Below are 9,657 nucleotides of genomic sequence, written 5' to 3' on the forward strand. Positions count from 1 at the left end.
TTAAATTTGGTCCATTTTAGAGAACGTGGACCAACAACAAAACTCAGCAAACATTCTTTTCTGCTTTTGGCTCTAACAGATCTCCAAAATTAAAGGGTTTCTTGTTTCTAGTTGCTCAAAGTATTGTCCTTGTTTATAAAAATGTATTTCTACATAAACAACTATGAAGGCCCAAGTATAAATAAATAAATGTCTGCAAGTTAAAGCAGATGAATTAACCTTAGAAGACAGAGTGACTTGGACAAACACTCAACTTTTTTTTTTTTTTGGGGGGGGGGGGAAGCCTTTTTTTTTTTTTCATTTGTAAAGTATTTCCCTGATGTAACAGCCACAAGACGCAGTAGAACTTTAAGTGCACTACTTGGGTCCGAGTAAAGTTTCTACATATTTTTTTTTCCTCTCACTGTTAGGTATTTAGCATCTCTTCTCTCCTCCCACCCTCTCCCAGGCCCCTGCCCTTGCCTGCTGTGAAGCTTCACATGGACCTGTGCTCCCTGTATTTCAGGCTGATTGCCTGCCTGTCAGGCTAATGCTTTTGTGGGTTTGGGGTTTTGAGGGGTGGGTGGGTTGGTTGGTTGATTTTTTGAATGATTCATTGAGGATTGCAAAGCAAATATTTCAAAAGAACACGTTTGGAAATACTTTGATACTTTTTACAGCATTTGGTTGTTTGAATGTTCTTTATGATGAATATAAAATAGAGAGTTCAGGTATAGAGTTGGTGGGGTTTTTTTAAACTAAAATGACTGTGAGTTTATATAATTTAATTCATCTGATTTAGCAGAAAAATATAACCTGCATGCTACTGAAGGTGAGAGGATTAAGCTCCTAATTACTCGAAAATCTGTAGTACTTAATTTCTTATAGAAGGTCAAAGTGGAATTGAAAATGAGTAGCTGTCAAACAGACAACCAGATAAAGTTGTTAGAGTTTCACGAAGATAAATATGAAATGAAAAATCACTAAACTCAAGTACAAAAGGAATGTTTGTTTCAAGCTACCTTTACTTATCCTTTAGATGAAAAGGTTTTTAAGATTTTTAAATGGTTTCAAATGATGGTGTTTTACCTAAATCGGTAGCACTGTAGACTTGAAACTGTTTGTAGATAGGTATTTATTTTCCTCTAAATGTTGTAGGTAGGGAATTATTTTCCTTTGAAGGAAGTTTATATTAATATTTAAGGGAATTTTGCAACTTCTGTTCATTAATTGTAGAAAATGCCCAAGTGCCTATGAAAAAAATGCTAATGGTATTGATATTTCATCCTGAAGGGTCTCAAAGCAATTTACGGATCGGTAGTATAACCACCCTGAAATGCACCCAGCTTTGTGGTGGAACATGGCAGCTGTTTAATAGCCCAGAGCAAAACTACACAACAGCAGGTTGTGGAAAAAGAGACGGATATGGATCAAATACAAATTGGCATTTAAGGATTTGAGGTAGTGTGCTCAAATTAAAGTTCGGTGAAGAGGTGTTCCACTGGAATCTTGAGCCCGTGTAGGAAGTGTGCTACGCTGGGTCTGACCACAGCTCCGTGTACGAGATGCTCTGGTTAGCCCACGTGAAAGACAGACAGGGGACTGTACGCCGAAAGGTAGCCCCTGATGTATGCTGGAGACCGATGGGTTTGACAAACAAATTTAATTGTGAATACTTTGCTGTTTGCGCTTGCAAAGGGGTTTATTAAAAGCATTTGATGTTAAAATGGGTGCCTGAGGGAGAGCTTGGGCAGATGTGGCAACAGATTTTGATGGGGGTGGCAAAAGTTTTGGCTTGACTGCTTAGTTTTAGTAATTACTTTTTTAAAAAATTGAATGCTACCAGAGAAGGCTGTGTTGCTAACAGCTGCCTGAGCTGTGATGACTGAGAGGTGGATTTTTTCATATGTGTAGAGCATTTATTTACTAGGAAAAAGAGTAAACCCAGAAAGGCAACAAGGTGCTACCAGCCAACAATTCCCTTAGGTCGCTGTTGGCCTGAACTGAGTTTTGACCTGTGTGACCTGTGACTGAGGCTGTATGATCTCTGGGTCTAGCACATCTCATTGCAACTTTTTTTTACCATTTTCCATACAATACATGAAGGTCTGCAAACTTTTTTTTGCTCTAGGGAAGTGTACGGAGGTCCAACTGCACCATAGATCTCTGCAACACATGCCCAATTTAAAAGGAGCAAACACGACTCGAACAATTTTTCATGTGCTTTAGTATGCATGTATGTATTTATTTATTTATTTGGATAATTGGGTTTTCCCTCGGCTAAGGAAAAGCTGGTGTTGCTGACATTACAATGTGTTTGTGAAGAAAGACTGATACCACAACACATGCGAGCAACTGCAAGGTCATTACTTACCCAGAATAATTAGAACATCCATTCTGAAGGGGGAAAACATTTAAAAGATAAAGAGAGAATTTAAAAATGATTCTTCTCAATGCATTTTTTTCATAATTATAGTTTTAACAGCTTGTGGTGATGGTAGAAGCAGCTACTTCAGAAAAATTAGAAGTCTCATTCGGGGAAGATGATCCCTCAAGAGACCTTGTGTTGTCATTTCTTAAGAACCGCGAGCAGAAACCTCATTCAGGATGCCGGGTGTTGTTTTGATGTATGGGGGGTATACTTCGCTTGTTATGGCTGATGCTGGATATTTTAATTAAAAAACACCACAACAGCCACAGATGTATCGTTTCCCCCTTATTCCTCCCCTTGTCTGTGTGCAAAAACACGAGCTTACTCCCACCCCTGAACTGCATGGAACAAATACCATAGCAGACAGGCAGAAGAGAAGCAATAAGTTTCCTAAATTCATGTAGGGCATATCTTAGCATCAAAAATCTCATTGCAGCATGCGAGCTTTTTGGAGTTCTCCAAGTTTCCTGCAGTTGCCAAAGGGAGGTGGTAAATGGAGAGGGAAAACAAAAAGAACCAACCAGTCACCGCATTTAATTTATGAGCAAGATTATTGTTTTACAAGTAACCTTCGTGATAAATAAAGTCTCGTGGCAACATTTTCAGCCGTGCTTTTATCGAGGCTCTCGGAGCGGTGTGGGTAATACGCCTGGCAATCGAATCACAGCTGTGTGCCCGGGTAGGGAATATCTGCGGAGACAACACTTCCTTAATTTAAACAATTGTAGGCTGCAGGAGTTCAAAAATTTCAGCTGACTTTAACTGTCACTAGCCCAAGCACCTTTATCCCCAGGCGAGCAGCAGCAGCTGGATTTCATTTCCCGCTGCCAGACTGTCCGACATCTTTGCTGAGCATCCCGGGAACCGAGCGTCTTTACTTTAAGGATTTTATTCAAGGTGACAGCTCCTCACACTTTAGCGTTCAGATCACCTCAAGTAGCTGAGAGATCAGTGAAAATGAGAGCGCTTCTCCAGCAAACTCCAAATTTAGATTGACTGAGGTTATCCTTAGGCCTTGAGCCAGCCTCCACGACAGCACGGGCCTGCCAGTAACTTTAAAACTACAGCGGAGTTTGTGATGATGTCTGGGGAGAAATATTCTGCCGCAGCAGCGGAGGATACTATAAGCGATGGAAATGATGTCAGATTTCGTTAGGGCTGGAGACAGTGTTAGAATATACTTGGCATAATATGGCACCGGTATCTCTGTCAGCATCTCTGTTTTCTGTCAGCGCGCACAATCCTGCGCCTGTCTGTAGCCCTGACAGCATCTTCTCAGATCAGGTTCTTGCCAGCCCGGCGACGGGCTCAGCGCAGCACCATACAGCCCCCTTTGTTTGAAGTCTGCCCTTTTGTCATTAATGTGCTTAATGTCTATTTAAATCTGACGGTGAATGCAGTATCTGTTTTCCTGTCAAGAGATCATTGACAATATTAATACCTCGTGTCCTTGCCTCATTTTCTAAGCGCTGACACCTAGCTACAGTCTCCAGCATTCATCAGACAGCACTCTCTCACCGGCATCTCTGTAAACAGTCTTGCTTCCAGTCCTGAAGAAACGCGGCAGACCTCAAACAAGGCTTTTATCGAGGCCAGTGAAAAAGGAGGCTGAAGAATGCCATTAATAAACTGTTCGTATCCTTTGCATTTAGAGCTCTAAACGGCCTCGTTACCAACCTAATGCCGGCTGCGGTTTGCCTTGGAATATCGTCTGCTTGGGGGGGGGCGAGAAAAACCCCTTGCTTTTCATTAAACGCTTGTTTAGGAATGATAACATCGTACCCTGCATGTGGAAACTGCTCCATCAGTGAAATTATTGAAATTGAAGTTATTGAGGAAAGCTCCGTGGAGGAGGGGAGAGGGATCAGGCACTGCACCGTAGAGTCCCTATTTGCTTTGCCCTGAAGAGGAATGTATTTTTCACCACAAATGACAGGCCTATCAATTTATTTTTTATTTTTTTTCCGTAGGAACATGTTACGATCCTGATGTCTTAGAAGGAAAGAAGAGCACAGGTTAACGTTAATCTTGCACAGCTCATGCCTTCCAAGGCTTTAGTTTCTTATCTGATGCACGTTATACTGGAAAAACAGACGCAGAATAGCAAAGCTTGCGTACTTAATTCATACTGCAGGTGAGCACGGTATTTGCCGTGCGAGTCCCGGAAAGCTAAAGCAGCAGTGAATTGAGGATCTGCTCCTCCCCCCTCTTTACCCTTTCTGTGAGGCAGTGCTTGTCTCCTTTGGGCGAGGTTACGTCTGTCCTTATGGGGCGAGCTGGGTTCTCCAGCGGCTGATGCGTGAAGACACTCCCAAGGTAGAAGAGACTCTTTCACCTTCCTAACGTGCACGGGAGATGACTTTAATTCAACTGCATGTGCCTGGGGGTGTAAAGAACAACTCTGCTAGTAAAATTTAGCATCTTAGAGGATGTTCACAGGTGGGATGTGACTGTGAACTTACGCTTTCACCTACCGCTTAGTACCACCAGAGGGGATGCTTTTGAATAAGGCAGTGAGATCTGCAGGTACGCATGTCTCGCCCGCAGCGGTGAAGGCTTCCTCGGGCATCTTGCCACCTGCACCCACGGAGAATAATGTGCCTTGTCTCCCAAGAGCAGCGTTCTGGCTAATTTTTGAACGCATCCTCTACGTACTGCTATTTAGCGTAATTTATAATTGCATCTTGCTGATGGGATGTTGTTTGGAGAGCTGCTGTGGAAATGTGTTTATTTGTATGTCGGGGAAAAACACTGGAGTCTGGAGGGCTAACTGTTAGGGAGTCCCAAGTTCTAGCCTGTGCCGGTCGATGACTTCACACACAGATCTCGCCTGGTCGCCTCCGTTCTCTGTCACCGCAAAGCAGGGATGGCTTCAGGTGCTTGCGGGACGATGTCATGAAGGTTTGAAAGGTTCTTCCCTGGGTCCACATTAAACTGTAACCATTTTCTGCTCTTCTCTTTTTACTTTTAATCATGAGGGAAACCCTGTAAATGTAGCAGGAAGATGACAGAGAGTACAAAATGTAACTTCAAGCCAGACTTTCTGGTTTTCAGAAGCAGGGGAGAGGTACTGTGTATTAAAATACGGTGTATGCTGTTCCGGTGTCATGTCATTCCGTTCTTGAAGACACTTGTGGAAGTGTCTTTAACAGGATAGGTCATGTGGGTATTTGGACAGGTTTTCCCAGTGGATTCAAAACTGCTGACTGAAATGATGATACTGAGTATTTCAAAAGCACAAACTTTCATTTGCAGGACAAGAGAAAATTCTTCCCTTCCCTCCTTCAAATATCCCTAGTTATGTGCTGTCTTTGCGTATTATGGCACTGCCGTCCTAATTGTAATAAATTTTCCTTTTTATTGCAGGCATTTTGGGAAAATGCCGCTACATTTACTATGGAAAACATTCTGAGGGCAACAGATTCATCCGAGACGACCAGCTATAAAACACAGCGGTGTTTTGTGCCCCTTCAATCCCTCCACGTGAGAAGCATAAATTGCATCTAAATTTGAAGCATGTAACTGAAGTCCTCTAGTGCCTTCTGCTGACTTTGCCAAGCCTGTCAAGATCGCCCTTCCATCGGAGTCTGAGTAGTCACACAGAGATTGACGTGATTGCCTGTAAGCGGGTCCCATCCACCAGTGTGACAGACAGCTGCGGCCGAGCACCCAGCCTGACAGGAGGAGCACCATGATGGATTGCCTGGTCCAAGTGCTGCTCGCAGAAGAGCAGGGGTCACACCTGGGGCTTCAGCGAGCATGCTCCGTCGGTTGGTGCCGCGGCAGCGCGTTTATCTCCCCCTTGCCTGTTGAGCAAAAGTGGCTGGCGATAGCAAAGTGTTTATAAAAGAGAGAGGCTATAATTCCAGATGAAAAAGCCCTTATCTGTGCTTATTATTTCCCTGTGAATTAAGTGCTTGCGTTTCTATCATCTCATACGTGCTTACACAAATCATTTCACAGTGCTTCTTTTTTCCTGTTTGGTGTCCTCCCTCCTAAACGAGCCCAGATGGATTATTTTTTTTCTTTCAACAGGGGGAAAAAAAATATATCCTGAAAATATTTCAGCCATGCAAAGTACTATCAATGGGTATCATTGTTTATATGCAAAGGAAAAAGATTTAAACAATTTTGCAGACAAACAAAATTTGCTAATTCTTGAATTACTTCTCAACCTTTACTAACTCTGACCTTGAGAAAAGCAATCATTTCCTACTGGTGTAGAATAGTGGCACAGCGTAACTGCACACACTTGGACGAGACCCTCAGTTGTGATATTGACAGCCTGTATTATTCCCAGTTTATTGCACAAGATATTTTTAACTTGTACAGAGGTTACATTTAGAATTAAAAGCTTAAATTTGTAAAGAAAAAAGTGCTTTGAAAGAGTGATATAAAATTAAAATTGCCACCAGATGGGTATGTTTATTCAGAGGGGAAAAGTAACTGATGGAATTAACGTAATTAACAACTTTACTAATATGTTCTAGAGAAGCATTCTGATTACTCCCTTTTGATGTCTGTGTAAGAAAGGCTATTGTCAAATTTTCAGTGGAAAAAATAAAAATGCACAGCCTATTTCCTGCATCTCTGAGGCACCACTACTTGGTGGTCTTTATTCACTTTCCTGGCTGAAAAAAAAGTCAATTTTTAGGAGTTGCCTGCTTTGGGGGGCAATTATCAGTTAGTGTTGCAGGTGAAAGTGGGCTGGATATTGAAGCCAGTCATGAAATCAGGTTTGACCGATGAAAAAGAATAGAACACTGGCAGAGTGACAAAGGAAAGCTTGCTGCTGCCGAACATTTTAGGCATTACTTAGTAAGTGGAAGTCTTCGCTCACTCTGAAAGCCTATGATAAATCTTTAACAGATGGGTAAAATAAGTGATGAGCACAGAACGAATCCAGTTCACAGCACCTGTGGTTCAGTTTGAGATGTGAGCTCTCTGCCGTAGAAATTGATGTCTAGAAAGCGCGCTTTGGCCACTTGTCATGCCTCTGCTAACGTCAGAGATGGCTACAAATGAAATGCCAATTCAGGTTAGAAGTCCTCGGAGATATTAGATAAAGGAAAACTACATGCCTCTTTTTTTTACTCAAAAATATCATTAGAAATATTGAGGGCACTTGTCGTCTCACTTGGCTACCAAAATAACAGCAATCCTAGTTTGTTCCTATCATATTGTCTGCTTTGAAACCTCTACACGCTTTGGCCATGGCATATCACAGGCAGCAGGGTTGGAAACAGGGGTGTTTAGAATAACCTAATGTCACTTTCAGTCTCGTTGCATATATGTTCTTGTCTTTAGAAAAGGCTTTAACCCTGCCTCAAACAATAAACAGCACTTGCAAACTGACCGCATGATTTTTCCATCTTTATTTTGCTTGTTTACTTTTCCTAATGTCAAAACCGTTTGTATCATTTTCAGGAGTGTTTTCTGTCCAGCAAAGCTTTGGAGGCAAAAATATTTTTGGAATGAGATGTGATCAAAGTCTCTTTCATTTTGGTTTTTGTTTTAACTCGAGGGATTATATATCTACAGTTAAATATGGTAAAGCCCTAATTAAAATCTGCTCAAAGGGAATTCATGCTAAATGTCACTGATTCTGGAAAATCAAAAGGATAACCTATGAACGATTATTTTATATTACTAACACATCTTAGGATAGTATTTAAAAACAAGCATGAATGTTTTGTACTGTTTATGCTAACATCATTCTTTTTGAAGATGCAGAGCATTTTGTTTTCAGATATCTTCTACTGAAGTTCTGTTTCAAGAGACAGCCAACTTTCAAACCTGGGGCTGCTGTCTGCACTTGGTTCTTTCCTCAGTGGGAACTGCCGTTGAATTTCTTAAATGAATTTCTTAACTGAACCAAGTATCATTTAGGATGAAAGTTGCAGTAAAGTAATCCAAGAAGAGATTCCACTCTCCTTCCTTTACTCTTTCCAGGCACCCACTGCATTCTCAGTTCTTCGTGTTGTCACAAGAAAAATTTTGGCCAACCATGTTTCTTGACAGTTAAGAAGGTTTGAGATCCAAGGTGTGCTTCAAATCTTCAAATACTAAAGTTTTTTTTATAAAATATCCAAACTTCAGTCTTATGTTCCGTCTTGTGATGGCCAGTACTTTGGCTTTTGGCACATACCACATGTCTTCACAAATGAAGACTAGGAGGTGAGTGGTTTTACTAGGAGCTGCCTGTAGTAGCTGTGCTTAGCACATTCCTAACTTTATGTATTGAAAATGTTAATTCCTAACCTCTTAATTAAAAATAAGAAAAAAATCCAGACTGCAATATTGAAGTGGAATTTTAAAGATAAATGACCTTCAGTGGAAATCCTACTGTTAAGGATACACAGAGCTAACTTTAGAGCAAGCTGGCTCTAATTGCATATGTTGCATGCATAAATGATTTATGGGATTGCTGAAAGTATGTTATCACTGAAACCACTTTTTTCTTCTTTATTAGGGCTGAGTCTCACAATACTTATTCTAGTATTTGCTTCACACCGTGAGTCCCTTTGAAGTCAATGTCATTATCCCTGAGCGTTAGGGTTACTGGCTGGTATGCAGCTCCCTTTTTAATGTATTTGGTTCTTTGCACAGAGCATTACGCGATTGCTGAATGTTCGACACTCACATCATCTTTGCAGATGAAAAACCACTGTGTGTTGGTCTAATGTTGCTCCTATTTAAGTCAGAAGAAACAAACCTGTCTGTGCTTTTGAAAATTCTTTCTGTAAATTACAGGGTTCACTTGGTGCCAGTAGATGTATTCATACTTTTTATTTCTGCCAGCAATATGAGTAGGTTGGGAAATGTTTACCCCCAGCAGAACTGTGCTAGATGCAGCCTTTGTGGTGGGGTTCTGAATCAGCCCATTTTATACTGGCTCACACGGAGTCTTACCACATATTTCTTCTTTATGTGGTGTGATAGTTGGCACACGGGTCTCTGCTTGCCCAGTTTGGGAAAGTTTATTGTTTTTACTCTGGGTACAACCGTCTGTCTTTCTGCTTTGTTAAATGGTTGGCAGATGTGAAAGAAAGAGATGAAATTCAGCTTTCCAGAGGTGTAACCATATAGCCAAGATTGAGGCTATATGTTTGGCACTTCAGATTTCCAAGTCTCCATTTGCAGGTTCAGTCTGGGGAGTCTGACAGTGAATTGGGCGATAGGAAGTCAGGGGTCCTGCATGGCTTGCTGGCTGTTGTCCTCTGTTCCGAAAGATCTCTGGCTGTGTC

General features: G+C 41.5%; 1 protein-coding gene across 4 annotated transcripts in view; it reads left to right on the forward strand.

Moving 5' to 3' along the window:
• LRMDA (leucine rich melanocyte differentiation associated) overlaps nucleotides 1–7,765 on the forward strand; it is a 690,069-nt gene extending 682,304 nt beyond the window's left edge. For all 4 annotated transcript variants that reach the window (XM_075422916.1, XM_075422917.1, XM_075422918.1 and 1 more), the window contains one exon: nucleotides 5,777–7,765. In XM_075422916.1, the coding sequence (XP_075279031.1) occupies nucleotides 5,777–5,856 (80 nt within the window). In that variant the 3' untranslated portion in view covers nucleotides 5,857–7,765. The remainder of the gene's footprint in view (nucleotides 1–5,776) is intronic.
• The last annotated feature ends 1,892 nt before the right edge of the window (nucleotides 7,766–9,657 follow it).

The sequence above is a fragment of the Opisthocomus hoazin genome, chromosome 6 (genome assembly GCF_030867145.1).
Source record: "Opisthocomus hoazin isolate bOpiHoa1 chromosome 6, bOpiHoa1.hap1, whole genome shotgun sequence".
Lineage (NCBI taxonomy): Eukaryota > Metazoa > Chordata > Aves > Opisthocomiformes > Opisthocomidae > Opisthocomus > Opisthocomus hoazin.